The sequence below is a fragment of the Aspergillus aculeatus genome (genome assembly GCF_001890905.1).
Source record: "Aspergillus aculeatus ATCC 16872 unplaced genomic scaffold ASPACscaffold_12, whole genome shotgun sequence".
NCBI classification, from domain to species: Eukaryota; Fungi; Ascomycota; class Eurotiomycetes; order Eurotiales; family Aspergillaceae; genus Aspergillus; species Aspergillus aculeatus.
The window spans coordinates 749441-776601 of NW_017962987.1; the positions used below are offsets into that span (position 1 = coordinate 749441).

Below are 27161 nucleotides of genomic sequence, written 5' to 3' on the forward strand. Positions count from 1 at the left end.
TAGATATGCCAGCCAGACCCCATGCGGTGACTCGCTTGCATCGCGAAGCCAAAACCAGACGATCGATCAGGTTGTCCGAAGCCATGGTTGGGAAAACAGCAAGAAAAGAAAAGCAGATGAAGCATCCCTCAATTTTTAAGTTTTCATTTCTTGTTTTTCTCTCGTTTCTCCGCTCTCTAAAAAATTCAAAATCCTCCCCGAGTACCAGATGAATCCCCAGTCCGAGATTTGCTTTGTTTTCAAGAGCAAATTCTAAGCCATTGTCCGAGCGGATTGGGGGGTTGTAGAGAAGTTCAAGGATTCGCGGCGATTCTCTGGAGTTGTTCGAAAGAGAGAGAACAAGAAAAAGAAGAATTCCTCCTCTCCATTTCATCACTTCATTTTGGTACCGAGCGCCCGAGCACGTGAAAGAGATCCGTCGTGAACAAAGGAAAATTGAATTCGGAAGAAGGAAGGAATTTAACGGAACTGGAGGAGGTGAGGCATTAGCTAAGGTTGTTCGGGAGGGTTGAGGTGTGCATGTTGTGTGGTGTGCAGGAGATCCATGTGCGTCGCCGCCCTTTCGAATTTGTGTTCTCGTCGTTTCATTGCTTTGGTTCCCCTTTCCTCCAGTGCTGGCCATGTCGAGTCCATTTCCACGGTCACAAGCAACGATGTTTATCCTCCAATCGCGGGTGCAGGTTGTTTGGTAGAGCAAGGTGTACAGGTAAAGATGAAAACCAACCTTGTAGAAACCGATGTCCGAGGCCTTCTCACGGAAGCACTGACGGCAGATGTTCATCTGTAATGCATCCTCGATCAGTTCACCAGTCCCAAATATTCGAATTGTATCCAAATGAGAGTATATCAGGTGTTCCATACCCCGTACTTGCGGATGAGACCGGCGCGGTGGGTGCAGACACGGCTGTATTTCAATCGAGCATAAATCAGTCATTTGTCCATTGTGTGTTCCTTCATTTTGGCGTTCCAGTTCATCGCGTGATTCTCCTCTCCTCTTGATCGTTTGTCTTCGCATTTTCCAGATTTCAGGGGGGTTGAACACACCATCCACGGGAGCCCTTGCCGAACCTATACAACGAATCTCCGTTAGCCTCACGAATATACCCTCAATTCTCAAACGGATCGCGTCGAACGGGGAGCACTTACTGGCGGGGACGGCTGTACCAAACAGACTCGTGAGTCATCTTGAATTTTCTGAGGCGAGAGAAAACCTGGGGGATGAGGTCGGGTGTTTGGGCAGGCGGATTTGTCGTCGGCTGGGCGTTGAGGGGATTCAGACAAAAAGGCTAGGGTTGAAATTCCGTTGTGTGCTTTCCTGCGCTTGCCCGGACGCCGGGCTCGGACCACCTCGCTTGCGGGCCACTAAGCCGGTTTGGGTCAACCAATCACATGATCACAATCTGGTTGATCAACGGGGAATGGAGAGACGGGCGGTGAGGGAGGCGCCGGCGGGTTTTCCTCCGCCTTTCCGGGCTTCGCTTATCATCATCCTTCCTGTCACTGGCTTTGGGGGAGTATACATGAGACTGCATGTGCCTTAGAGGCTGAATGTTCACGCGGAGTCAACATGCGTTGGGTTTTCGACCAACTTTGAGCTAAAATGCTCTTCATACCGGACAGATACCTTCTTGTCTAACCTCTGATGTTGATGCTCCCGAAGTCTCTTGCTGACTGCAGGGCGACGACAAGCGGTGACGCGAATCATAGGCGGAATGATCTGAAGAAATTGATGAAGAATCTGGAACTGGCTGGCACTCTTCAGTGGAAGGCAGTAGATACTGCTATGCCAGGGGCAGATATTTGCAAAAGAAGATGTCGATGTCACCTGTCCTAGGCAGGAAGGACAGGCTAGGAAGACGCACACGCTACGAGAGCTTGCTCAATTGCGACAATTGAGGGCACCGACCTACTCAGCACTTACCATTGCAGGCTTCTAGTATGGAGTAGGTCTCGAGTCACGGGCGCAGTCCGTGTTTGCATGCCGATCAGCGCATCAGAGTCCAATCATCCACGGTAGAAGATTGTTTGCTGAGCATCTAATGTAAATACTAAGCTGATCCCCTCAAGAGAAGCGGGCAAAGTGATAATTGGGGTGCTTGTTAGTTCTTCACACCCCAGATACCTAAACCCCTCCACACAGCAATCTGAAGGCCTTCAAGGAAAGGCTATCGGTTGCCCCAGTCACCCCGTGCAGACGTGGTGGTTTCCAGGGGTTCAAGTTCTACTTCGCGATAGTTGCAGTGGCTTCAAGGCGACCAGTGGGCGGTTATCGAGATTGTCCACCAAGAGATAGTCTGCACTGCAGCATACCAAGGTCGGCATGGATCCTCAGGTTGTTGGTCCTCCAGACTTCTAGTCCAAGACTCCGACAACCGGACCAAACCTTCAATAACGGCCAAATGCATAGAAGTCACCGTCTAATTCCGTATATCCGTTATCGCATTGTGTAGCCATGGCTAGAAGGAGTAAAACACTGGAGCATCCTTTTGATCCGAGATAAACCCGACATAGACTGGCTTGCTCTGCTCGCTTCGCGCGAGACCACTCGCGGACGGGAGCACCCGCTAGCTTCGTCCAAAATGGGCCCTTGAAAAAAAGCGCTTGCCGTTCTCCAAGGTCGGCTGCCATTGAGGTATCGGTACGATTGAAAGTGACAAGACTTCAAGACCAGAATCCAGGGCTAGTAGGTCCGATTTTCGCGCCTTTCCGCAGCCGCCGCGCTTTCCCGTCATGCCATGCTAGTAGGATGCAATAATACCAATTTTGCCAATTCTGCATCGGGGGTTTAAATTGGGGTGAGGGGGAGGGTTCGGGGATTTGACCATATTGAAGTGTAGCTGTAACGGCGGCTTTCGGAGATTTACCCGCCTGGCCCATGTCTTTTTCTTCTTCAAATCCAAGGTAAAGCATTTTGGTCCATCCAGTCAACGTCGTGGTTGTTTGGGTTGATGCCGAATTGCCGACTTTAGTAGCTTTTGGCTGGTTTTTTCTCCCGCTCCCCTCGTTGCATCCTACCTCTTTAAGGGAAGTGTTCGGGAAGTACGGGTGGAGTTCTTGACTTCTGTTGTCTAAGGCGAAGTTGTATGGGAACATCACAGCATGTTGACTTTAGTGTATATTGTTTATTGTTTCGGTTTTGTTAGAAAGCTATGTCGTTGCTGGCTTGCAATTCTCAAGCATAGAGGAATGCTCAAAAATTGAGGGTCCGAAAAATCATAGATATTCAGATCGTCCATGTGCTGATAATGATAATGGCGGGAAAGACCCAGCTTCGATCAGCCCCATAAGCAAAGAAATTTTTTGCTTCTCAACAAGATACTAACTAATTCACATCAATTCTCCAAGGGCGTGCCTTCGGACTGACCCCGTTCGTGTTCTGCTTACCCCATTGGTAGAAGTATCTGAATTATCCAGAAAGAAAAAAAAATCCTCTCTTTTCCAATTGAACCCGACTTGTATTAATAATACGCCCCGTCCGCATGAAGGGGAAAGAAGATTCCCGTCGTGATGAGAGCCCCAAAAAGGATCTATCGGGGAATTGATTGGATGGTGTATGGGAAAGTCGGTCGGGTCCCACTTGTAATAGTTGGAAATCGACTGAATCCTGGCATACGGCACTTGAACCCTACACCTGAGTAGGGTATCTACTGTATAACACACAGTTGAGGGCGGCAGTGCTTTCAGGGACGATGGTAGGCAGCAATTAACGCACTCTTTAAGCATTCATGACTCTGGAGCCCGGCGGTGCTAAATAACATCATCCAGAAATGAGTTTGTTGGCTGTCAGCTGTCCTCGATGTGGTCCGCATAGGTAGACCCTAGCAAAGGGATTTGTGCACACGGCTCTGTGCACTGCACTAAGCATGCATGAATCTTATCGGGGATGGTCGTAGCGGGCGGGTCCTCATGAGGCTGCCAGCACGGATGGTCCAAGACGGTAATGATTGCTGCTCTGATGCCCGGCATATTGCGGGGATTGCCCTCTAGGCTCAAGCTCAACAACAAAGAGGCCAAATCAATACTGGACTCTATGCAGATAGCGATATCAAAGTCCCATCTCCCAAAAGCAGGTCAATATGCGAGGAATCAGCTCATATGATGCTGCCATAGTCACGGCTTGATGACGTCAAAGCATCTTCCAGCAACCTGCAGACGATATCCGATCCGAGTTCCAGGCGAATTTCAATGAGTCATACGATGCGCATAGGTAAGCGCGTACAGAGGAATCTCGGCGACTCGGCATCAAGTGGGAACGGCACACAACTAGGTATCATTATTCTTGAGAAGTCAAAAGAAACGAGACGGGAAATTCCACCAGGTCATGCGAGTTGCTGGTTTGCGGAGCGGTGGGCGTGTCTCCAAGAGGAACCGGTGCGTGTCGTTTGGTGGGTTGTTGTGCTTGCTTAGTGGACTGGTCCGTGTCGGTTTCCCATAGCTTGGTTTAGTCTAGTCTTTTGGCAGCTTGGTTCGCCCGGCTTTTGAATAACATCATTTTTTTCACTTTCTTTTTCTTCTTCCGGTCTTTCCAACCCTACATGTTACAAATCTTGCTTAACCAGCTAGGACTCGGCGTGGTTGTTCCAAATCACTCTCCCCTGCGGTGGTGTTCCCAGCCCTACCCACCTGCGAAGTAGCTGCAATGAGCTCATCATGGATCAATGGCAGGGCTGTTCACAAGATGACAGCTCCTCAACAGGCTCCGTCGATCTCAAGGCGGTCAAGCCAGCCTCCCTTCCAGACTACCCGCAAGAAGGCGCTCTGGCGGAAGAGCGCGGATGCAGGTGCTTCCTTAAGTCCGTGCTAAAAGGTGACGCCAAGCCACGATCGCCAGTTGGGTTGTCAGACGAGAGAGTGAGCAAGAGGAACAAAGACCAGACAGACCAGACGGCACACAGACGCGAACAGGGCTGGGCGCCCAACGTGCGAGGGCCCCGCAGGGTAGGGTCTGTTTCCGAGGAATCCCTCACTATACGCAGATAAAGAGATCGACGCTTGTTGGCGGTCGACCCATCCAACACAAGTACTGAGTACATGTAGTATTATTAATGCAATAATGAACAACAAAACTGCCAGCTCCCTCACAACACGAGGCCGCATAGGCTCTAGAGTTTGACTGGAATCATTGGAGCCTACTGACTATCACTTAAATTTAGACGTAGAGTCAACAGTTCACCTATCTGTGAGTCTTAAAGTTCAGGCATCAGAGATACTGAGTCGTTGGCTTGCCTGCATGGTTGGAGATCGTTGCTAAAGGCTCACGTATCAGCTCTTCACGCCAGCACATCCATGCACTTTGTGATTGTTCACGGCAGGTACTATACCTCTACCTCTACCCTCACTCTAAGACATAGTCTTTTTTTTTAAGTGTGACAAGCTGCATGAGGATGTCACGTTACACCAAGATGTACATAGTACCTAAATTGTCGACGATCAGACCATAGAGATCGAAATTAAGGGGCTTAATTGACTTGTCAACAATCAAGGTATACTTCGCCCTAGCCAATTCCCGACAATAAACAAACACGGAGACTTGGACAAGGTCTATTTAACAATGCGTGTCCATGCTTGGAGTACACAGGAACTTCTCAAATGCCTTTCGTAGCTCGTAAGCAGTTTAGGATTGGACTTGCGCACCTATCTCTCCGGGTGCGGCTTCGAATCCAAGCAGTGTATACATTTATGATAGACAGTACCTAGTTATGAAGCAGCCTGGAGCCTTGCTACATTGCCTTTAGCTCCCGTGACTCCACCACGCAAACGTAGTATCATGCAAGGGGAGCGTTGGATGGCTTCACTGCTTAAGACCAACTTCGCGATCTGATTCGATACCGGCATTGTATCAGCTATAGGAGAGATAAGTGGCTATCGTTCGAAGTCGTATCGCTGTTTCCCACTCGTGTGAATAGCTAGCTGTCAGGATAGAAACTTGTTTTTGTTGGTCCGACTAAGTAGCGTATGAGAATATGGGCGCACTCCAACAGAAACTGTTAGACAGGAGTCAGTCTTCCCACGCGGCTAGAGACTATCAAGATCATGTCGCACCGGAACATTCCAAGTTGGGAGAGGCCGGTGTCTCTCAGATTTCATGGGTTGCCCCCAATACATTAGAATGCGGGGATGGTCAGCAACTTTGAAGCACAAGTCCTCTGGAATGAATAGCCACATGAGCTGAACACACTTGAAAGCGAATGGTTTTCGGGATGTGAAGGTTGGAGTATAGAGATCAGCATGCCCTCGTCCTCAGAGAGTAAAGAAGGAGGGTTCTAGCTCGCAACTCAATCCATAATCTCCTGCCAAGACAACTGTATCAATATGGTCTGTCTATATCAGACAGCGTCAGATCATATAGAACAGCAATCGAGAATCCTAACAAAGTGTATAGGCAACATAGTCGTCAGCCGCCCAGTCGCCAACAGCCTAACACGATGAGCAAGAATGAGTTAGATTGAGTAAAGGCACATGAACAATAAGCTCGGCCAAAATGGTTAAAGAGAGTCCGCTCTAGACCCGGCGCTAACAGTTCGGTACCTTGGAATGAGGTCATTTTCCACGGCACCTTCAGCCCGGCATGACTTCAATGCCCAGAACTCGCTCCCCCTCCCAGCTGCTCCGGCCTTCCGAGAGCCGAAGCACTCCCCAAAACTCTTTGTCAGATTTTGTCCTTTCCTAAGTGATCCAATGATGCCTTTTCGATTCGAAGTACACCCGAAATTTGACTTATCATGTGCCAGCGCATTTGCTTTAATTAAAATCAAGTCTTACTCATTAGTGCTCATCATGAGTCAGGAGCAATGATGCTGAGCACAGAGAGGAGCTTAGCGAAGGACAAGTTACCAAGTGCGTACTATAACATTGCTAGTTGATCAAGATGGAAAACTCGGCAAGTCTGGAAGGGAAAGGGAAATGAAAAAAAAGAAAAAAAAAGGAAAGAGAGAAAAGAAGGGAAAAAAGAGAAATTAAGGTTCCAGAAATGGAACTAATGATCGTTCCAGCGATCATCTAGTCAGTTAGTGCCAAAAAAAAATAATGCTCACTAATTCTACCGTACTGAGAGACACCTCATGATGACGAGCGGGAAGTACTGAATAAGAACAATGAAGACACACCTGTAGCAGTGAACTGGACCATTGGTAGACCAAGTGTTTCTGGATGAATCTATAGCCATTGATCCAATGAAGTATTTGCTCGTACTTACTCAAAAGCTGATGGGTTGATTAGTTTATGGAAAAATAAGAAGAAGAAAAAAAGCACCGAGTGACCCCTACGTACTAGGTAACCTAGCCCACTCCACTCCACCGCAGAGCTCCCAGTAGACTAATCCTCATCAGTAATCTTCTGCTCCACTCCTTCCGGTACCCGGTGCTCGAGCGAGGCTGTTGTTTCCACGGCCTTTCGGATTTGTTGCATGGCTATCCCCGCCAGCTCCGAAAAGGAAGACGAACGAAGACCCAAGACCCAACCAACAACTTGAACACAGCGCGAATGTCGGTAATGATGTGTAATGACCTGATTAAAAAGTCTGGCGCAACCCTCTTGTTTCTCAGCTCTTTATTTTCTTCTCCCTTCAGTCCTTGGATCATCCGTAAGCCACCAGTTGGGATTCCCTTGAGCTCTTGGTTCTTATACTTCCAGTCCGCTCTCCCACCGCACCGCACTCGACCGTCGGTCCTTTGCATACACAGCAGCCCTACCACCTCAGCCGACAACTCTCTTCCTAATTCTGGAGGTGCCGTCTCCTCAGTCTAGGAAACCGTTGTCGGGTGCCCAAGCAAGCTCGTAGCTCTTGCGCTCCATAATTATTCTTTTGTCGCATTTCATTCTTGTCGCAAACCAGATTTAAGCTTGCGCTCATGTGGCAGCGAGCTTCCAGTGCCGCGCTCGCGGCGTCCTTCTTCCTAATCTCAGTTGCGAATGCTATTCCGCATGGAGATGATGAGGGAATGCACATGGACAGCGGCATGGACATGTCCAGCCACGATTCGCAACCCAAGGAAAACACACAGTCCACGGACGACTCGCCTATGAGTTATTTTGCCCATGGCAAGCATAGCGGCGCAATCATGGCGCACATCGGTCTAATGGTAGCTGCCTGGTGCTTCATCCTCCCAATCGGTAAGTTCTTCTCCTACTTCCAATTCAGATCTCCATCTCGCAAGCCAGGCGCACGCGAGGCTAACAAAGAGTTTGCAGCGGTCATGCTCAGTGTTGGACGATCCCGCTTTGCCTTGCCGTCGCAATTCCTCTTCCTGGTGCTAAATGCGGTTGGCATGCTTGTCGGGATAATCTACAACAGCCAGACCCCGGATCTGTACGAAAATAACGCCCATCACAAGATTGGCTGGATCGCAACCTGGGTTATCAGCGCTCAAGTGATTATGTCGTTGATCTTCGCCTACGCCGGACGAGGGGAGACGGAAAACAGTTCCTATGAACGCGCAGCTTTCCTTCCTGTGTCGACCGATGAAATGGCCGATAGCAACCACACCTTCCCTACTGGCCCTCGTCACTCATATCGTTGGTCGAGAGATAGCGGGCAGGGAACTGAGAGAAATTCATCGTCGATCCACTGTCCAGAGTCGCCATCGTGTGCATCCGCATCGGACGAGTACGACGGCTTCGAAAAACCCGAAGACCCTGTCCCTGAGAACCCCCCTCAGTCACACAGGCCCATGCGCATCCCCATTATTGACCGCTTCCTGGCCAGCCGTGTGCCGGGTATGGTGTCCAACCGTGTGCTCCGCGTCCTTTCGGTCATCTATAAGATCATAGACACGATTATCCTACCTTTCGGCTTTGTCGCTCTTGTGACTGGCTTTGTGACTTACGGCGGTATTATGGTATGATCATCGCTTCAATAATTTTATGAACAGCTCTAGCTGACGTGTGACACAGCGCGGCAAGGAAGTTTTCAACGGTCTTGCGCACTTCATCAAGGGTGGAATCTTCGTGTGGTACGGTCTGTTGACACTAGGACGAATGCTTGGCTGTTGGGCAGATCTCGGCTGGGCCTGGAATGTGAAACCGTCCAGCGCTATTGTTGGTAAATGGAAGGCCAAAGTCCCCACTGGAGAGTTCACTGAGTCGTTCGTGATATTCCTCTATGGTGCGAGTAACATGTTTCTGGAGCATCTCACAGGTTGGGGCGGCAAGTGGACTGCGACCGACTTTGAGCATGTCTCGATCTCCATCATGTTCTTCGGTGGTGGACTGTGTGGCATGCTTTTCGAGTCGAAACGCGTCAAGAGCTGGTTGAACAGCACTGTCTTGCAATATCCATCCCACATGAACGCTCATGCCTCCAGCGATACTGCTTGGCAGCTTCCTGACACTCAGGGCGTTTCCCTCAACCCTATGCCTGCATTAATTATCCTTCTGCTGGGCATGATGATGGGTTCTCACCACCAAGACAGCATGGTATCAACAATGGTGCACAAGCAGTGGGGCAACCTTCTCGTCGGATTTGCGCTTGCTCGGGGTGTGACTTATGTCCTGATGTACCTGAAGCCACCTACCTCCTACCTGCCTGCTCGTCCACCAACTGAGATCGTGGCTTCCTTCTGCCTCATTTCTGGTGGCTTGGTTTTCATGCTTAGTGTAAGTTGTTCGCTGGCGATAATGCCTAAAAAGCTAGGAATCAATTAGCTAACTTTTGTGCAGACACGCAGCGTGATTCAGGCCATCGAATACTACGACCTCGATGCGATGTTTGTGTTCACTGTCACCATGGGCTTGACCGCCTTTGTTATGGCCTACGAGATCCTCTCGATCGCCCTCAAAGCCTGGGCGGTGAAGCGGGAATCCCGTCCCCAGCTGCCACCTTATCAGTTCCCCGCCTGAGTGAAAATATTATCTACATCGTGTATACTGTGTTTGCTGAGAGACGCTCTCAAGGACATCCCAGGAGCACTCTACGGTTGAGGATGCACGAAAAAGAACCACACGCGAAAATAAAGATTTGCTTTCTACAGCATTATACCCCCCACGGATATCGGTTATCCTTCGGCCTGGTGTTGGAGCGCAGGATTCGAGCTCTGACGATGAACATGACCCCATTTACCATGGCCTATTTGCGATGAATTTTGTCTTAATGTGATTACCACGAATGAATGATCTGCTTGAAACTTTCAGGCAATAATGAGGAGGATATGATGGCCATTTAGTTAGCAAGTTGATACCTGACAATCAGGGCTTAATATGTGAACATTTAGTACTATGTACAGAATTGATCCCGACTTTTGGAGTTTGACTCGGTGACGAGATATGTGAAGTAGTTTCATAAACATTTTTGAGACTTGCCCTGCTGCCGGGCAATTGTAGTTATACATAGTGGCTGTACAGATGCTGATCCCGGGGCTAAGCCGATAAGTCCGAAGCCTACCAAAGCTTAGCCAAAAGAAAAAGAGTGGGCAGGAAAAAAAGAGAATGGCGACGGTTGGCCCGACGTCGGCACGAGGAACTTGCCGCCTCGGCAATTTGGCAAGTTGCCGGTTGAGTTACTGTCTCAATTGTCTCACATATGAATGGTTTCACAAACAGAGAAACGTGTTTGACACTATAGTCAGTTGATTCATCACACGAAATGTGGAAATTCGAAGAGAGCAGACTGCAATATGCTGCTTTGCGACGGAAATTCTAGAGTCGATCCATGATGTAAGGTGAATTCGAGGATTAGTAAGGGCCACGCCATTTGGTGACTTGCCTAATCTAACCGTGGAACCTTTCCCTAGGAGGGGCGACAAGTGGGGAGGCAATAGAGGGGAATCTCGAAGCCACTGCATGCGCAAATTACTCCAATTCGGGGCAAATTCAGGGTATATATCCCGCCGTATCTCACCTTCTGGCTTTCCTGATATCCAACCATTTTTCACATCTTAGTATTCTCTTTCAGAGCATCCACCCTTCTTCCCCCCAACCTTTACACATCACAATGGCGTCCAACCCTCCCGGAGCTTGCTGTGCCCAGGGCTTCAAGCACGAAGGCACCCCCGTTGGTGAGGTCAAGAACGTCAATGGCGGTAGGTTGTCTTTACCAGGCTTTTCGTGTGCAGGGAACGATCCCACTGACAGGGTTTATGCTGCAGTTGACTACTACATCACCTACCCCAAGGACAACAAGACCCCCGAGAAGGCTGTTCTCTTCCTGAGTGACATTTTCGGTCTCTTCAACAACGCCAAGCTGCTCGCTGATGAGTACGCTGCCAATGGCTACCTTTGCGTGATCCCCGACCTGTTCAACGGCGACGCTATCCCCGTCGCTGAGATGGAGGCCGGAAAATTCGACATTGGCGCTTGGTTCCCTAACCACCAGCCTGCCAACGTTGACCCTATCGTCGAGGCTGCCATCAAGTACGTCAAGGGTGACTTGGGTGTCAAGAGACTTGCTGCTGTCGGCTACTGCTTTGGTGCCAAGGTGAGCCCTCACTTCAGTGATGAGCCAGTCTCTGTACAATGTAGACATGCTAACAGTATAATGTGCATTAGTACGTCTGCCGTTTCATGAAGGAGGGCAAGGTCGACGTTGGCTTCAATGCCCACCCCTCTTTCGTTACCCACGAGGAGCTCGGCGCTATCACCGGTCCTCTCTCCATTGCTGCTGCTGGTAAGCTTCTATGCTCTCGTAGTGGAGCCCTCTCGCGTCGTAATTCGTTGCTAATTCACCCCATCTTCAAACAGAGATCGACACCATCTTCACCACCGAGCTTCGTCACGAGTCCGAGGGCACCCTGATCAAGACTGGTCAGCCCTGGCAGATCAACCTGTTCAGCGGCGTCTCCCACGGTTTCGCTGTTCGTGCCGACCTTAGCAACAAGCACTTCAAGTGGGCTAAGGAGCAGGCTTTTTGCCAGGCCATTGCCTGGTTCCGCCAGTACCTGTAAATGCTTAAAATGTACTGTACATAATGTGGGCCCGGATGCCCTTAAGAATTTTCATCATTAGTCAATGAACAGACATGAGTAATGACAGGCTTCAATTATGCTGCATTTCTTTATAGATGCCTGCAATGGGTGAAGTAAGTTGAGAGTAAGATCGAGCATCTTTGACAGAATGGATTGTTCCACGTGACCCCGGTGGTTGGCACAGGGAAAAAGGCCGTCGGCGAGAACAAGTCAGCTTTTACTGTCCCGGAGCGAGAAGAGCCAACAAACACACTTGAGGAAGCACTGCGCCGGTGGATTTCTCCTTTCCCCTGACTTGCGGGGCAATTGCGCTAATTTGTCGATTGTATGTCCCCCTTTGCTTCGTGCGGGCTTGATTGCTGGCTTCTTGCGACCCTTTCGCGTGTTTACCTCTCATCCCTCCGCCGTGGCGTGTCGGGCTGACGAAAGCAGTCATCTTTTACACCCTTGATCTATCGCTACCTTTCCAAACGTCGACTCTCGCCTCAGCCCGGATCACTAGTCTCTCCTTGACAAACAGCGTCCACTACCGAACCGATCCACTGCCCCCTCGAACGACCGTGCGCTTGACGCCTTCAAAAGCCTCGACCGGCCCTCATCCCATAGAGACGACATTGGTGTTTAAATCTCAAGCCACACGGTCTAGCTCCGACTCTGTACTTTAATATAATTATTTGTGATCTACAACTCGAATACCCAACATCATGGCTACTCCGGCCGCTTTACCGCCACTGCCGTTCAACCCTTCGAGGGTCCGGTCCTACGTTCTTCGCCTCCCTCTTTTCACTCGGCTTGTGCTCTTAGCGATCATCGTGTTCTGGTTACTCGAATTGCAGACGGTGTGGAGTGTTAAACAATGGGGTTCGCTGATACCAGAGGAAATCAACATTGGCACCAGTATGAACAGCCTCCAGTCTCTTGCAAGGAGTACACAAGGACAACGTACATCTGACATGAGAACACAGTGTATCGACTTAACACATACCCATTCATCCACTTCGGATTTTTTCATGCCTTCCTGAATCTCCTGGCTCTCACTCCATTGTTGGAGCGGTTCGAGGCCGAGCATGGCACATTGACAGCAGTCGCTCTGTTCTTTGGCCGTAAGTCAAATCCAGCCCGCCCATACTCCGGCTTTGTTGCTGCAGCAGAGACACTAACTGCGGTGACTACACATCAGCTCTTTCGACTTTTCCGGCGGGCGCGTATATTCTGATCGAAAGATTCGTCTTGCACAGAAATACCGAAGTTTTTGGTGCCAGGTGAGTGACTCTGGCCTGGTATTGGGGGTCCTCGAGGGGCGTCTAACAGATCTTTCAGTGTTTGGGTCTTCCTGCTCTTGGGGTCGGAAGCCATTAGAACCTTTAAATCCAATCCGTACTTCAGGTAGGTCAAAACTCCCGGAACACATGCATTGGAACGTGAATTGACGCTCCGTCAGCCTTGGGCCGTACAAGATCCCTACGTGGACCTCCCCCTTGTTTGCTTGTGGCCTGGTCTCGATTTTTATCCAGAATGCGAGTCTTCTGGGCCATCTCTGCGCCATCTTAGTGGGCTATCTGTGTAAGTACTCTGCCTTGTGCACCTGCTTGCTTCTGGTTTCCGCTTTTCTAACAGACTGGATTAGTCGGTCTCGGGTATCTGAAAGTTTTCGTCCCCCCTGAGAAGGTTCTGAGATGGATTGAAGGGAAATTGAACCTTCTGGGAAGACTGCCACACTATGTCTCGGTGGACCAGAAGACATTTGGTCGGTATGGTGTTCTTCCGACCACGACTGCCGGGGGCGAGAGGGCGACTCCAATGAGCTATCTAGGCTCCTCGCAGCGTCTGGGTGCTTGAGAACTTAATAGACGGGTCATCCTCTAGCCTATCATTCTTGTGCATATATTATACATTCTACTATACGTGAATTTCTATGTAATGTGTAAAAGCGAGTTATGGAAGGAGCGAATATTATTTAATGTGATTGTTTGGTGTCAATCATATCAACAATAACTTAACTTAGCGGCTGACGTAAATTCGCGGGCTGCTCTGGCCAAATCGCCGCCGATTGATCGCTCCGTACCCGTTCAGCTGTAGCAATAACAACTCTTCCATGGGACGGAGTCCCTAAATGTCGCAACCTCCATGGCTCTGAAATGTGAGTTGGCTCAATACCATGGGCACTATTGAGAGAGTTTCTGCGTGCTTCTTGCCTTTCTCTATCGGCCCTGCCTATCCCTGATTGCTACCGTCACCACCCTGTTTACCCCGGATTGCCCACGGCGGGCGAAACAACACCTCGGATCGATTCAAACTCATGCTGACAGAAGAACCATGGCAGCCGCAATCCGCAGACTGCGGCGCAATCCCCATTTCCTCTTCGTCCATCTGCCGCATATTCTCTCCTTCCTCTGCATCGTTGCAGGCGTCGTCTGGCTGCTCCTCCTTCCCCTCAACGATTACTCCCGCCAAACGTACATCTCCGAAAACGCGCTCTTACCCGGTCAGGTCCACGCATATTTCTCCGGCAGTGAACAGCACATCTTCCGGGGATACAAGAAGGAGCTAGAGGCGATCCTGGAGCGCCAGACGCCAAGTGAGCAAGACAGCAGAAACGACGAATTCACCCCGGCGTATGTTCACCTTCTCTGCCAAATAACCCTTTTCGCTCCGTTGAGAAAGGCCATGTCTTGCTGATGGAGGTTTTCAATTCGAACTCAGTGTTTCCGATAAGGTCCAGTCGATCTTGCGAGCTGCAGGACTCAAAGTCGCGACGCAGAAGTACGAGTACACTTCATCGGGGATCACCCATCAGGGGCAGAATGTCTACGCGATTATTCAAGCACCGCGGGGTGACGCTACTGAAGCCATTGTGCTGGTCGCGGCCTGGAAGACTGCCAATGATGAACTGAATCTGAATGGTGTAAGCCTTGCGCTGACGCTGGCGGGATACTTCAAACGTGCGTGATCATTTTCCGGCTCCAGCGGAGCAGCGGCAGCAGCTGCTGCTACCGAAGACGTTTTGATTTTTGCTGACTGGGTTTGCGCTTTACAGGTTGGTCCTTATGGTCGAAGGATATCATCTTCGTGTTCCCACCGGACAGTAAATCGGGCACCCAGGCGTGGATTGACGCCTACCATGATATGCAACCGGCATTTGTGCAGCCGCTGCCCTTGAAGAGCGGCGCGTTGCAGGGAGGCTTGGTGATTGAGTATCCCTTCGATCATCGGTTTGAGTCACTTCATATTCTTTACGATGGCGTCAACGGCCAGCTGCCCAATCTGGACCTGTTCAACACGGCTGTATCGATTGCTGGTGGCCAAATGGGTATTGGTTCCAACCTGCAAGAAATGTGGGATCACAATGACAGCTATGAAATGCGGCTGCAGACAATTCTGCGAGGCATGGTCAAGCAGGGCTTCGGCTACGCCACGGGTGCGCATAGCAGTTTCATGCCATACCATATTGACGCCATCACGCTGCAGCCCAAGGGCGACGGTTGGCAGGATGAGATGGCATTGGGCCGTACCATCGAGGGTCTCTGTCGCAGTTTGAACAATCTCCTGGAGCATCTGCATCAGAGCTTCTTCTTCTACCTGCTTATGCAGACCAACCGCTTCGTCAGCATCGGTACCTATCTACCCAGCGCCATGCTGATTGCCGGAAACTTTACCATTATGGCCATTGCACTCTGGCTACGGACGGGATACTATATCGGCTCGGAGCAAACTGCCGTCAAGCCTCCAACAGTAAGCGCAGGAGAGACGAATAAGCAAGTGGCTGTTTCGACGGAGAAGTCCGGTGCGAACACCGCGCAGCAACCAGCCGTCAAAACCGACTCAAACAGCATCATCGAGCGACAACTTGCCCTGCCGCTCACCCTTGTCGTCGGCCTCCACCTCCTCGGTCTCATCCCTCTCTACATTTTCAATAACATCAACCACCAGGTTCGTGCCCGTCCACTCCCCTTTACCGTCCACAAGAGTTCACATGCTAACCTCAACCACAAGTACTACCCAACCGCAACCTACGCCAGCATCGCCATCAACGCCATCCTCCCCATTGCACTTGCGGCCTGCCTCACCCGCGGCCTGACGACCACCCCGCGGGAACAGTCGCAACAATCCCTGCTCATCAAATCGTTCTCGCTCCTCCTCCTCGGCCTCTTCCTCTCCACGCTCGCCACCCTCAACTTCTCCCTGTCCTTCATGATCGGTCTCCTCTGCACCCCGCTCAGCTTCGTCAACCGCATCGACCCGCGCACCGCCTCCCGCCCCCTGCGGTCCGTGCTCGCTGTCGCCGGCCTCGTCCTCTTGAACGTACTGTCCCCGCCCGTCGTCCTTCTCGGGGCGTGCTGGTATGTCGGGGTCGACGTGGAGACGGTCCTCACGCGGGCGGCCTTCGGGTGGGACGTCTGGGGCATGTGGACCCAGGTGGTGGTCTGGTGTGTCTGGTGGCCCGCCTGGGTGACTGGGTGTGCTTTGTTGGGGTTCTCCCTGTTCTAGAGCTTCTTGTTTGTTTCTGAAGGGTAGGTAGAGCATCATACAAGATGGCTTTGCTTTACTTGCTCGTCTGCTTGAACGCTTTGTATAATATACTATAAATCTTGTTAGGGCTACTATAGAAATATCCCTCTCGTTGTAGTTCTGCGTGGTACGGATTTCTCCTGGATAACTGTTATGGTGTAGGTTCCAAGTGGGGAAGTGCCATTCCATACGCTTTAAATTATGGTAAGTGACATATAGTAAAAGTCTAGTACTTCGTACATGAACTGCAGATGACTTACTCTTCTCACGTCATATGGGGGTTTGGAGAGTAAATGATGGGGGAGAGGGGGGGGGGGGGCCATGAGAAACAGGTGGTGGGGCATAAGATGGTTGTTGTGGTTGTAGTAGAGTAGTTAAGGTATCTGGTTCTAATCTTTGGAATTATCTCATATCAAGCCGCCCACACATCCTTGCCAACCCCCTCGATCCAGTGGCCCAGCTGGTTGACGCCGGCATCCCAGTCCTTGAGGCGGTTGCGCATGCCCTCGATCTGCTTCATGTCCAGGACCTTGGGCTGGACCCAGTGGATCTGGGCGACCTGGGCGACCTGGTCGATGGCGCCCTTGAGCAGGCCCAGCGAGAGGGCCTTCATGATCAGGTGCTCGATCTCCTGGGGCTTGACCTTGGTCTCGGCGGAGATGGCGGCGAAAGTCAGGTTGCGGTCGTGGGGCGGGCGGCGGAAGACCATCTCCGTCAGCGCGGAGAGCGAGATCTTCTGGTACAGGAAGAGGCGGTGCTGCTCCAGCAGCTGGTTCTTGGCGACGTTGCCGGCCAGCACGTCGTAGGCGGTCAAATCCCCCCGGTTGAAGGCGAACAGCAGGTCGCGCAGCCAGCCGTGCGGCGTCGCGCTCAGCGAGTCCAGGATCGGGTGCAGCAGCAGCTCGCCGAAGTTGTAGATCGTCTCCGACACCAGCGCCGCCACGCTGAGGTTGTAGGCCCGCGACACCCGCTCCGCGTCGCTGAGGTCCTCCAGGTTGATGCACGCGAGGTAGAGGAGGGCGTTCTTGTAGAAGGAGGCGAATTCTTGTTTGGCCTGTCGTTTTTGATGGGAAACTTTGTTAGTGGCTGGCGGGATGACGAGGGAGGTCCCTTACGTGGTAGTAGTCCGCGTTGACTTTGTAGAAGGAAGCGTGCACAACGGTCTCAACCGAGTCGAAGGTATCTAGCACTTTTTGGCAGACCTCCAGATCCTTCTGTGCTCCGTCCAGGTCTTGTAGTCGTTGCTTGACGTTGGCGACGTCGGCGAGGGCGTAGATGTAAGCATCTTGGCTGTCGGGCTTGTTGACCTTGTCGGCCAGCGATGTGAGGAAAGAGAGGCGTTCTTTGTCATCTGTGTACGATCCGCCCAGGCTTGGTCAGTTTGGAGCTCTTCGGAAGCTACTGGGGCGCAGTGGAACAGACCTGCACACTCCGTCGATGCCATCAACCCCAGCGAGACGAACTTGAGCTGGTTGATTCTGTCGGCGAAGCTGAGGACGAAGTTCTTGAATATCGGTAGTCGCTGGGGGCCGCTCTCTGGTAGCTGGAAGAATTCAATCAGGGAATCGGTAAGTTGGTGCCATAGCTTGCGCTCCCAGTAGTCTTCGAAGGTCAGGAACAAGGCCTGGCTCTGTTCGGGAGCTTGCTGGAGCTGGTCGGCGAGGAAATCGGTGATCCTTTGGTTCTCCATGATGGAACCGGGGGATGATGAGATGTGGGACAAGGGTAGGAGAGAGGAATCAAGAAAGGATCAAGGGTCGTGAGAGGTGGGGTAACGTCAATCGGAGATGGGGAAGATAGAAGGAAGCTGATCTGAAGGTGGCAGCGCAGCGGAGCTGAGGTGAACATCCGCCTTGATGCTCGGGCGGTGAGGCACATGACATCGATCCCCATCTACATCATCATCATCATCATCATCATCATCATCATCATCATTATCGTCAATCTCAATAACAAACATCAATCACGGATGTCTTCCGGAACTACCACTCTGTCCTTGTGCCCGGAACATATTTTGGCTCTTGGAATGTATAGCAGCTCTTGTATGGGTTAATTAAACACTACTCGGTTGGACCAATCCAGAAATGAGTTCTACTGCAACCCCAGAATGGTAGCAATAAGTGTCCGATATCTCTCCGAGCAGCCCTCTGAGCCATCTACAACTAGAGTACCCAACGATTTTTTTGGCTCAGAAAAAAGGTATAAAGAGGAGCGTGTTGTTCTGTTCGTAAGAGACTCTTTTGTAACCATCAATTGATCTATTTTCTACTATTATCTACCAATCGTCTCAGGTCATTAATACCTCTGCCTTTGTACCATTGTCCAATCAATACCATCATCATGTCTGACTTCACCGAGAAGAATCGCCAGTACTTCGAGTAAGTGACAAGCTCCTGGGATGTACAGACAATGTACTTATGCACCTTATAGCAAGATGGCTAGTACCTACAATGACGAATTCAAGGAATTCATTAAAAAGAATTGCGCAGAGGTCCTTAGCCGCCGTGCGTGGATCAGTGACACCTGGACCGACACCGAGTCTGGCCGCGGTAGGGAGATCAAGATGCTCGAGTATGCCTGCGGACCGGGTCCTATATCCATGGTAACTTTCCAACCCTATCGCATCAGCTATATCAAAGAAACGAAGCTGACAACCCACAGACTCTAGCTCCCTTCGTAAGCAAGATCGTCGGCATGGATGTTTCAGATGGCATGATCAGCGAGTTCAACAAGAGTGCAAAGGAAGTGGGTTTAGCAGACAAGATGACTGGAGTCAAAGCTGATCTTCTCGCCGAGTCTGTATCGGAGGAACTGTCCGCAGATGAATACACCAACTTCGACCTTGTGGTGGTCAGCATGGCGCTGCACCACTTCGAAAATCCCGAAGTGGCCTTGGCGCGGTTGAGTGAGCGCCTCAAGAAAGGTGGTGTGCTTTTGGTCCTAGAGATCCTGGCAAAAGGGGGCCACCACGACCATCACGGCCATCACCATCACCACCACCACCATGAAGAGCAGCATGATTCAGCTCATGGGAAGCTTGATTTTGGCGACGCTGAACACACAATCGGCAGCCATGGGTTCACACTAGAGCGGATCCAGCAGCTCTATGAAGAAGCCGGAGTAGGTCTAAATTTTCAAAACGAGGTGTTGGAGCATAAGATGGCGTTCAAGATTCATCAGAAGCTGCCGAAAACCCTATTCCTTGCTCGGGGACAGCGCTGCTGAACAATGTTAGTGATATAGTGGCAGTTCGAAGAGTAATGAATGAGTGTGAAGGGTGCTTTGCTTTCTCCAGTTTACTTTCTTTTCGACACCAGACCAGCAGGTAGTCTAAGTTGCGTCGCAGTAGTTGCACCATGACGCTGTGAGCCAGTCGACCAATCATATTTTGCGAATAGTCAGACGCGATCCGGCAGGAGATCAAGTGCTCGGGGGTGGAATTGACCATGACAGGTGGTCGAATGGACAATTATTCGAGGTACTCGAGTAAGGCGACTGTACGATCATAATCCAACACATTGACGGTCATTTCCAGAGCATTATAGACAGCGCGGAAGGAGATCGGACAGTCGAAGAAGGTGTAAATCGGCCAGGGAGTGGGCCGAAAAGGGACTAGCGTCAGAGTCCCGTGCCCGCTCCAAGGTAATTCTGGACAGCGACTTTCAACATCTACCAGCTGTGAGCACAAGTCCTGACGTCGAGCTTGGCTCTCTCCCCTCTACCACCCCATTGTCCATCGCCAACCACCGATCCGGACACATTTCGGTGGTCTCATCAGATTCGCAAGCAGAACTGAGACCATGCAGAGCTGCCGGGCCGCCAATTCCGCCATGGCCTCGAGGGCCTTCGTCCCCGCCCCTAGGGTTCAGTTCCAGGTCCAGCGCCGGAACCTCCAGGATGTTGCCATTACTCGGACCGGAAAGCCGATCTTGAAGGTTCAAGGTGGACGGTAAGAGCGCATGTACCGGGGTCATGGTCGTGGGAGGATGCTAATTTTTGCCTGCCGCAGGTCGTCTCTGGGAGGTACTTCGCCCTCTGCTCGTGTCATTATCCGCTCGCGTCGGCGCCAGAAAGCTCATATCATCTAGGTCACACCGCCACTGTCTTCGGTGCTACTGGTTTCCTTGGTCGTTACATTGTCAACAAGCTCGGTAGGTTGGGCCCATGGTCGATTCGGAGGAGCTAGAGACTGACGCCGAGATAGCTCGTCAGGGATGCAGCGTTGTTGTCCCCTACCGTGAGGAGATGACGAAGAGACACTTGAAGGTCACTGGTGATCTCGGTCGGATCACTTTCATCGTATGACACCTTCATTTCGAGCTTGATAATCGAGTCTCTAACTCGGCGGTCCGGCAGGAATACGATCTGCGCAACACTCAGTCCATTGAGGAGGCTGTGCGCCACTCCGATGTTGTCTACAACCTTGTTGGTCGCCAATATCCTACCAAGTTAGTATAACAAGTCTATCTTGAATGCGCTGTTCTAATCTCCACACAGGAACTTCACTTACAACGACGTTCACGTTGATGGAACGGAGCGCATTGTCGAGGCTGTTGCCAAGTACGATGTTGATCGCTTCATTCACGTCTCTTCCTACAACGCTAGCCGGGACTCTCCTTCCGAGTTCTTCGCTACCAAGGTCCGTTGGCTGGGTGTGTTACCCGCTGGGGATAGGTGCTGACTGCTGCAGGCCTGGGGTGAGGAGATTGCTCGCTCTATCTACCCTGAGACCACCATCGTCCGCCCCGCGCCCATGTTCGGTTTCGAGGACAACCTCCTTCACAAGCTCGCTCGTGCGACCAACGTCTTGACTTCCAACCACATGCAGGAGCGCTACTGGCCCGTGCACGTATGTTGCCTTGAGCAGGTTATGGTTTGAGTCGCGCTGACAATATTCACAGGCCATTGATGTCGGCGCTGCTCTCGAGGCTATGCTGCACGATGACAGCACCGTTGGTCAGACTTTCGAGCTCTACGGCCCCAAGAACTACTCGACCGCCGAGATCGCCGAGCTGGTAGACAAGGAAATTGTCAAGCACCGCCGCCACGTGAACGTGCCCAAGGCCATTATGAAGCCCCTCGCCCACTACCTCAACAAGTACCTCTGGTGGCCCACTGTTTCGGCCGACGAGGTTGAGCGCGAGTTCATCGACCAGGTGATCGACCCCAACGCCAAGACCTTCAAGGATCTTGGAATCGAGCCTGCTGAGATCAGCAACCTGACCTTCCACTACTTGGTAAGTTTGTTCTTTCGTGAGGATGTGTGGACCACCGGCTAATTATCGCAGCTTGGATACCGTAGCTCCTCCTACTACGATCTGCCTCCCGCGACGGAGCGGGAGAGACAGGAGGAGAAGAAGTACCTGCACGTTCTCGACGACCAGTAGTCTGTTTCTTTAGTGTACATACCATGCTAGACCCATTGATTTCTTTGTGTAGCTGCTTCAAGTGTCTGTTAAGAAGTGTCTATTAATCCGATATTCGTTATATATTCCTAATAACCCACAATAATCAACAAAACGCCTACATTGCTATGGAATACCGGTGGTACTAGTAATAGATTGAGGATCAGGGAACCTCGGCCGGGGCGCAAGCTCAGCTCCGCTCCGCTCCGCACTCCGCACTCCTCCATCCACCAGAAACTCTTCCCACCTGCGAATCTCTCCAATTGCACCTCAACCACCCAAGAACAGACCAGAAAAAAAAAAGCCAAAGAACAATGGCCGATCAAGACCCTCGCACCCCGATCCTCCTCCTCAAAACCCGCTCCACCCCGCACGACGGCTACGACGACTTCTTCACGAGCCAAAACTACAACCCCGCCTTCATCCCCGTGCTGGAGCACCACTTCCAGACGACCAACCTCCAACGCGTCCACGACTTGCTCGTATCCGGGGGCTTTCACGCGGGCCATCCGAACCAGAAGTACGGCGGCATCATCTTCACAAGCCAACGCGCGGTGGAGGGGTTCGCCCACGTCCTCGAGGGCATCGATGGTATGTCCGTCCGGCTCGGCGCAGTCCCCCACCATCACCATCACCACCTACCTCTCTCTTTCTCCTACTTCCCAGCCCTGCACCTCCCTCCCCATACCCAAACACCACATTCAACCTAATCCGCAAGTCAACTCTAAACTAACCGATCGAAACAGAACCAGACCTAACCCCCCTCACGCTCCCCCTCTACACCGTCGGCCCCGCAACCCACCGCTCCCTCTCCGCCCTGACAACCACCTACCTCCCCAACGCGACCCTCCACGGCCAGGACACGGGCACCGGCGAGCTCCTCGCGCAGTTCATCCTCTCGCATTACCCTACGTACCCTTACCCTTGCCCTTACTCTTACACCACAGGCAACCCAGATGCGAACACCCCAGCAGATCCCCAGCCCCCGAACCAGACCCCGAACCCGAACCCCGCAAGAAAACCCCTCCTCTTCCTCGTCGGCGAACAGCGCCGCGACATCATCCCCAAGACGCTGATGGACCCGGCGCGGCGGCCCGACGCCCGCATCGCTGTGGAGGAGTTGGTGGTCTACGAGACCGGGGTGATGGCCGGGTTTGAGGAGGCGTTTGGGGCGCGGATTCGCGCGGAGCGGGATGCGTTCCAGCGAAAACAGCAGCAGCAGCAGCAACAGGAAGACGACGAGAAAGTGGTCTGGACGGTGGTGTTTTCGCCGACGGGGTGTGAGGCTATGGTGAGGGTTTTGGAGACGGTGGATGCTTCTTCGTCATCGTCGTCATCGGCGGTTCTGGGTGGTGGGTTGGGGTTGCGGGGGGAGGATGGGGATTTGGACCACAAGGATAACGGCAGGAGGTTCTTTGTGGCGACCATTGGTCCGACGACCAGGGATTATCTCAGGAATCGGGTCGGGTTCGAACCCGATGTCTGTGCGGAGAAGCCTAGTCCCGAGGGGGTCGGGAGGGGGATCCAGAAGTTTATGGAGGAGTACAGGGCGGGGAAGAAACAGTCCAAAAACTGAAAATTGAGGTCACCGGTTATGTACAGTTAGGGAAGTAAGTGGAGTACCTCAGGTAATTCTGCACCGCATATATACCCAAAGACGTTCTTGAACAAGTTCATCTTATGTACTGGTCTGCATGTCAAGGCTACTCTGCTCGCATTATATCAAACAAGCTTCAATGCCCGAATCATCACCTCAACTCCATCCATATTCCCATAATGGCAGCATATCACTCAGGGTGGAACGCGCGAGCATTGTCCCTATCCTTTTCTTTCTATTCTTCCATGTTATTATGTGCTCAAATGAAACCCCACTGAACCTGAACAAACAGGCACTGCCTTGTTTAGTTCCCTCGTACTATGGTATCTTAGCCGCATTCATATGCTCGTCATTTCTTTACCGCATGATCTCCTCATATATCAGGACTGTGCACTAAGTTAGTAAAGCTCCACATAAGACCAAGTCTCCCAACTTACGCTTCAACTGCTCCTTGCTCAACACATCCTTGTTCTTATCGAAATCAAAGAATCCCTCTGGAATCGGCGGTGCCGTAGGCTCATCCTCCGGGTCGTGATACGGCTCCAGGTATGGATGACGCAGCGCCTCCTCCACTGTGATTCGCTTGGCAGGGTTGAAGGCGAGGAGCTTCTCCAACAGATCCAGGGCGAGATCGTTGCTCTTGGGGAACATGGCGCGGAAGGGAATCTTCTTCTTGAATGGGAGAGATCGGATGTACTCGCGAGCCCGTCGGGACTTGATACCATAGTAGTCTTCCATGGTCGGCGTTCCGAGGACGTCAAGGATAAGGGTCAACTGGTGGTGGTCTATCTGTTGTCAGAATGGCCTGCCAATTGCCGCGCCGGTGATGTGGTACTCACAGTCCTTTCCAGGGAACAGGGGCTTCCCGCTCAGCATTTCAGCCAGGATACAGCCCACACTCCACACATCAATCGCCTTCGTGTATTCCTTGAACGTCAACATGATCTCCGGCGCACGATACCACCGTGTGGCCACATATTCCGTCATGAAGCCCGAGTTGTCATCCGTCGATGCAGCAGACCGAGCCAGGCCAAAGTCACAGACTTTCAGGTCGCAGTTGGCATTGAGAAGAAGATTGGATGGTTTGAGATCACGATGCAGAACGTTCGCCGAGTGCATGGCTTTCAGCGCGCGCAAGGTCTGGTAAATGAAGTATTGGCAATGGTCGTCGGAAAGGTCCTGAGTACGGATTACACGGTGCATGTCCGTCTCCATCAATTCCTGTTTCGATCAGTCGCTGAGTTTCCACGTTGCATGACTTGTAAATTTACCTGGATCAGGTACACCTCGTTGAAGCTCTCGTAATTTCGAGGCCGCTGGATATCCAAGATAGAGATAATGTTCTCGTGGTTGAAATACCGCAACAGCTTCATCTCACGAAGGGTTCGCAGACAGAACATGGAATGGTCGAATGGCGTAATCTTCTTGATGGCGACCTTCTGTCCGGAAGGCTTGTGGATCGCGGAGCTGAGGCTAATTAGTTGTCGTCGGCTACGGCGCTCCGTTCATCTGACAAAACTCACCAGACAACGCCATAGGCGCCCTCTCCGATGACATCTTGAATTTCATATTGATCTGAGACATTGAAGGAGATCTTGCGTGATCCTCCTTGAGGAGGCGTTTGTTGCACCATGGTGACAGTTATGATAGGAGTTCTAAGCAAAGGTCAGTTCATGCCGACTAGAGCAGGCGTTTTGTGTGATGAACCCCGCGCCAAGTGATAATCCAGCTCATCGCCGACTTGCCAGCCCAACGATGAGAAGGAGGGCTGTAGCAGGCTAACAGCCCTTAAGCATCGCTGTGATGGTGGGCGTGGTTCGTCCGGATCGCCCACGAGATAACGCCTAGGGCCCATCACACATTCAAGCAACGAACACATGGCATAGCGCTTACCAGAAGAAGCTGGGTTGGAGCGCAGTTAGAGCCTAATTACAACAAATCCGCATGCCAGGGTGTATGCGCTGGACGAGTGACCGTTGTCGGGGAACCGTCGAAGATCGGGAGCGGGGTACAGCGCGTGCCTGCAATTGAACCGGAAAAGGAAGACGCACGCACGTTGGTGTGCAGAAGTTCCGAAGTAGGGTTTATTTTGAATAAGGAAATGGCAAAGGGATGCCAGGTAGGATCACGATCCAGGGGCGCAGGGGGTGATCGAAGGAACAAATAAACTGCTCACACGGCGCTTAGATCGATCCACGTCACTGCTGACGACCTGGACCACAGAAAGACGAACTTGTCAATTATCCACAACAGCGACAAAAAAAGGACCGAAGACCGGGCCCTATTAAAGGTTCCTTGTAGAGGATCGAGAGAGAGGGCGAGAGAAAAAGGAGAAGCTTACCAGTGGTGAGGAGAGAATCGGGTTACAGGTGCTGGGTGTCTCACAGGCCGGTTTCTATTTTTGGGACGGTTTGTCTTCCAGGTGTCTTCTGTCCTGGTTCTAGATCGACGACAGCGGTCAGTTTCGAGTTTCTCTTGACTAAGATACACATGAAGCAACAAAAAATAGAGGGAAAACCAACCCACGGCGTTTCGACGGAGAAGGGGGGAGAGGGGGGAGTGGGATAGTGGGATAGTGGGATAGTGGATGGGGGTGGAATGACTAGGAAGTAGGAAGTAAGAGCAGGCGAGGGAAGGTAACGAACGACAGACAGACTAGCAGTTGGCGGGTGTTGTGGAGGGGTTGGAGAGAGAGAAAGACAGAGGCAGAGAGAGAGAAAGAGAAGAGCAAATAGTGGCAGTCGTGGAGGGAAACTAGTGTCCGTAGTGGGAAAGTTAATCACCCGCAAGTGGGGAGGGAGGGAGAGAGTGGCAGAATAAAGACTTGGATTCACCTTGAAGCAACAAATTGGATTCCTAAGAATAGGAAAGTAGAGGAGAAGAAGAACGTTGAACAGAATAGAGAGAGTTCAGTGGAAAGGAGGAACCGAGGAAGAAGAGGAGGAGGAGGAGGGAGAGGAGGGAAAGAGAGAGAGAGAGAGAGAAGAGAGAAAGCGTGCGTGGGAAGTGGTGTACCTGAATCGCCGTGGAGCAATAATAAATGGGGGGGAGGGGAAGGTCAGTTATCGATACGGAGGCAGCAGATAAGCCCGTGGACAGTTGAGGATAAAGATAGTAAGTAGCAGGTGACTGACACTGACAGCAATAGTCTGTTCCAACTAACGACACTTTTCAAAAATAATAATAATAAAAACAATAATAATAATAATCCCCGTCGACAATCACAAGGGGGAGGCAACAACAAGAGTGATAATGAATGAGTCCCGATGAAAGAAGAAAAGAAGAACCTTGGTTGAAGGGACGGAGGGGCCGCTGCAGTGGGAATCACCACCGGGGCAAGTCAGTCTGTGTGGTACGGTTGGGGAGGGGGGGTTCTGGTTCCTGATCCAGAAATGCTGCCATCATTATATCTGCTCAGTAAAATCAACATTATCAAGTGTGTCTCTTTGCTCAAGGACCCTCAATGATTAAATCAAAGCAAATTATCTCATCAATCACAAACCAACATCATCTCACAGCGGATACAGCAGCCACTGAGCCACTAACTGCCGTGATTCTGCAATAACCCCAAGCAGACAATGCAATCACCCCCTCAATAAGGCCCGGTCTGAACACCTCCATTTGTGTGGAGAGAGCAAGCAATGATTGAATGAACCCAAGTCAAGAAACAGACACCAGAAAATGCGACCCTTTGCTTTCCCAAGAAAAGCCAGTCCAATCTCAGTTCCAACTTTTATTCAAAGAGCTCCTCTT

The 27161-nt window shown here is 51.4% G+C and overlaps 10 protein-coding genes across 10 annotated transcripts; 7 read left to right on the forward strand and 3 right to left on the reverse strand.

Annotated features, from left to right (window-relative positions):
• Positions 1-89: 89 nt before the first annotated feature.
• ASPACDRAFT_80129 (40S ribosomal protein uS14) lies at positions 90-1336 on the reverse strand. Its single transcript, XM_020205574.1, has 5 exons — positions 1147-1336; positions 1045-1068; positions 862-904; positions 725-781; positions 90-468 (listed from the first exon to the last, which is right to left on the reverse strand). Exons 1-5 carry the CDS (start codon positions 1182-1184, stop codon positions 460-462), a joined length of 171 nt encoding a protein of 56 aa, XP_020054359.1. The 5' UTR covers positions 1185-1336; the 3' UTR covers positions 90-459.
• Positions 1337-7593: 6257 nt separating this feature from the next.
• ASPACDRAFT_80131 (Ytp1 family protein) lies at positions 7594-10238 on the forward strand. Its single transcript, XM_020205575.1, has 4 exons — positions 7594-8112; positions 8191-8837; positions 8893-9594; positions 9658-10238. Exons 1-4 carry the CDS (start codon positions 7851-7853, stop codon positions 9835-9837), a joined length of 1791 nt encoding a protein of 596 aa, XP_020054360.1. The 5' UTR covers positions 7594-7850; the 3' UTR covers positions 9838-10238.
• A 521-nt stretch (positions 10239-10759) lies between these two features.
• Positions 10760-11985, forward strand: ASPACDRAFT_122904 (dienelactone hydrolase family protein). Its single transcript, XM_020196582.1, has 4 exons — positions 10760-11015; positions 11082-11410; positions 11482-11599; positions 11674-11985. Exons 1-4 carry the CDS (start codon positions 10928-10930, stop codon positions 11874-11876), a joined length of 738 nt encoding a protein of 245 aa, XP_020054361.1. The 5' UTR covers positions 10760-10927; the 3' UTR covers positions 11877-11985.
• Positions 11986-12179: 194 nt separating this feature from the next.
• Positions 12180-13832, forward strand: rbd2 (rhomboid protease family protein RBD2). The gene is made up of 7 exons (XM_020205576.1): positions 12180-12222; positions 12330-12794; positions 12863-13000; positions 13078-13159; positions 13218-13283; positions 13339-13460; positions 13525-13832. Exons 2-7 carry the CDS (start codon positions 12602-12604, stop codon positions 13734-13736), a joined length of 813 nt encoding a protein of 270 aa, XP_020054362.1. The 5' UTR covers positions 12180-12222; positions 12330-12601; the 3' UTR covers positions 13737-13832.
• Positions 13833-13985: 153 nt separating this feature from the next.
• Positions 13986-16464, forward strand: ASPACDRAFT_122907 (GPI-anchor transamidase subunit GAA1). The gene is made up of 4 exons (XM_020196583.1): positions 13986-14512; positions 14601-14839; positions 14935-15827; positions 15891-16464. The coding sequence occupies exons 1-4, from the start codon at positions 14214-14216 to the stop codon at positions 16383-16385; spliced, it is 1926 nt and encodes a 641-aa protein (XP_020054363.1). The 5' UTR covers positions 13986-14213; the 3' UTR covers positions 16386-16464.
• A 240-nt stretch (positions 16465-16704) lies between these two features.
• Positions 16705-18199, reverse strand: ASPACDRAFT_122909 (proteasome regulatory particle lid subunit RPN9). Its single transcript, XM_020196584.1, has 3 exons — positions 17829-18199; positions 17522-17757; positions 16705-17460 (listed from the first exon to the last, which is right to left on the reverse strand). The coding sequence occupies exons 1-3, from the start codon at positions 18094-18096 to the stop codon at positions 16819-16821; spliced, it is 1146 nt and encodes a 381-aa protein (XP_020054364.1). The 5' UTR covers positions 18097-18199; the 3' UTR covers positions 16705-16818.
• Positions 18200-18299: 100 nt separating this feature from the next.
• On the forward strand, positions 18300-19931 carry ASPACDRAFT_122916 (class I SAM-dependent methyltransferase). Its single transcript, XM_020196585.1, has 3 exons — positions 18300-18784; positions 18837-19008; positions 19068-19931. The coding sequence occupies exons 1-3, from the start codon at positions 18747-18749 to the stop codon at positions 19629-19631; spliced, it is 774 nt and encodes a 257-aa protein (XP_020054365.1). The 5' UTR covers positions 18300-18746; the 3' UTR covers positions 19632-19931.
• Positions 19932-20104: 173 nt separating this feature from the next.
• On the forward strand, positions 20105-21901 carry ASPACDRAFT_80135 (uncharacterized protein). The gene is made up of 9 exons (XM_020205577.1): positions 20105-20355; positions 20416-20429; positions 20495-20557; positions 20611-20705; positions 20763-20854; positions 20904-21045; positions 21097-21255; positions 21308-21643; positions 21695-21901. The coding sequence occupies exons 1-9, from the start codon at positions 20237-20239 to the stop codon at positions 21791-21793; spliced, it is 1119 nt and encodes a 372-aa protein (XP_020054366.1). The 5' UTR covers positions 20105-20236; the 3' UTR covers positions 21794-21901.
• Positions 21902-22032: 131 nt separating this feature from the next.
• Positions 22033-23387, forward strand: ASPACDRAFT_1889922 (uroporphyrinogen-III synthase HEM4; the record flags this gene model as incomplete). Its single annotated transcript, XM_020198552.1, has 2 exons — positions 22033-22402; positions 22558-23387. The coding sequence occupies exons 1-2, from the start codon at positions 22126-22128 to the stop codon at positions 23385-23387; spliced, it is 1107 nt and encodes a 368-aa protein (XP_020054367.1). The 5' UTR covers positions 22033-22125.
• A 378-nt stretch (positions 23388-23765) lies between these two features.
• ASPACDRAFT_31870 (mitogen-activated protein kinase) lies at positions 23766-25041 on the reverse strand (the record flags this gene model as incomplete). Its single annotated transcript, XM_020199842.1, has 5 exons — positions 23766-23794; positions 23846-24193; positions 24248-24629; positions 24680-24875; positions 24932-25041. The coding sequence occupies 5 exons, from the start codon at positions 25039-25041 to the stop codon at positions 23766-23768; spliced, it is 1065 nt and encodes a 354-aa protein (XP_020054368.1).
• Between the last annotated feature and the right edge of the window lie 2120 nt (positions 25042-27161).

Coding starts and splice junctions, on each gene's coding strand:
- ASPACDRAFT_122907 (XM_020196583.1), top strand. CDS start 14,214: ATGGCAGCCGCAATCCGCAGACTGCGGCGCAATCCCCATTTCCTCTTC. Junction 14,513..14,600: donor AACGACGAATTCACCCCGGC/GTATGTTCACCT, acceptor ATTCGAACTCAG/TGTTTCCGATAAGGTCCAGT. Junction 14,840..14,934: donor GCTGGCGGGATACTTCAAAC/GTGCGTGATCAT, acceptor TGCGCTTTACAG/GTTGGTCCTTATGGTCGAAG.
- ASPACDRAFT_80131 (XM_020205575.1), top strand. CDS start 7,851: ATGTGGCAGCGAGCTTCCAGTGCCGCGCTCGCGGCGTCCTTCTTCCTA. Junction 8,113..8,190: donor GTGCTTCATCCTCCCAATCG/GTAAGTTCTTCT, acceptor AAGAGTTTGCAG/CGGTCATGCTCAGTGTTGGA. Junction 9,595..9,657: donor GCTTGGTTTTCATGCTTAGT/GTAAGTTGTTCG, acceptor ACTTTTGTGCAG/ACACGCAGCGTGATTCAGGC.
- ASPACDRAFT_122916 (XM_020196585.1), top strand. CDS start 18,747: ATGTCTGACTTCACCGAGAAGAATCGCCAGTACTTCGA. Junction 18,785..18,836: donor AAGAATCGCCAGTACTTCGA/GTAAGTGACAAG, acceptor TGCACCTTATAG/CAAGATGGCTAGTACCTACA. Junction 19,009..19,067: donor GACCGGGTCCTATATCCATG/GTAACTTTCCAA, acceptor GACAACCCACAG/ACTCTAGCTCCCTTCGTAAG.
- ASPACDRAFT_122909 (XM_020196584.1), bottom strand. CDS start 18,096: ATGGAGAACCAAAGGATCACCGATTTCCTCGCCGACCAGCTCCAGCAA. Junction 17,758..17,828: donor GGCATCGACGGAGTGTGCAG/GTCTGTTCCACT, acceptor GATCGTACACAG/ATGACAAAGAACGCCTCTCT. Junction 17,461..17,521: donor TCAACGCGGACTACTACCAC/GTAAGGGACCTC, acceptor CAAAAACGACAG/GCCAAACAAGAATTCGCCTC.
- ASPACDRAFT_80129 (XM_020205574.1), bottom strand. CDS start 1,184: ATGACTCACGAGTCTGTTTGGTACAGCCGTCCCCGCCA. Junction 1,069..1,146: donor TGGTACAGCCGTCCCCGCCA/GTAAGTGCTCCC, acceptor TTCGTTGTATAG/GTTCGGCAAGGGCTCCCGTG. Junction 782..861: donor GTCTCATCCGCAAGTACGGG/GTATGGAACACC, acceptor GATGCATTACAG/ATGAACATCTGCCGTCAGTG.
- rbd2 (XM_020205576.1), top strand. CDS start 12,602: ATGGCTACTCCGGCCGCTTTACCGCCACTGCCGTTCAACCCTTCGAGG. Junction 13,284..13,338: donor AAATCCAATCCGTACTTCAG/GTAGGTCAAAAC, acceptor ACGCTCCGTCAG/CCTTGGGCCGTACAAGATCC. Junction 13,461..13,524: donor CATCTTAGTGGGCTATCTGT/GTAAGTACTCTG, acceptor AGACTGGATTAG/TCGGTCTCGGGTATCTGAAA.
- ASPACDRAFT_122904 (XM_020196582.1), top strand. CDS start 10,928: ATGGCGTCCAACCCTCCCGGAGCTTGCTGTGCCCAGGGCTTCAAGCAC. Junction 11,016..11,081: donor GGTCAAGAACGTCAATGGCG/GTAGGTTGTCTT, acceptor TTTATGCTGCAG/TTGACTACTACATCACCTAC. Junction 11,411..11,481: donor GCTACTGCTTTGGTGCCAAG/GTGAGCCCTCAC, acceptor AATGTGCATTAG/TACGTCTGCCGTTTCATGAA.
- ASPACDRAFT_80135 (XM_020205577.1), top strand. CDS start 20,237: ATGGCCTCGAGGGCCTTCGTCCCCGCCCCTAGGGTTCAGTTCCAGGTC. Junction 20,558..20,610: donor TTACATTGTCAACAAGCTCG/GTAGGTTGGGCC, acceptor ACGCCGAGATAG/CTCGTCAGGGATGCAGCGTT. Junction 20,855..20,903: donor GGTCGCCAATATCCTACCAA/GTTAGTATAACA, acceptor ATCTCCACACAG/GAACTTCACTTACAACGACG.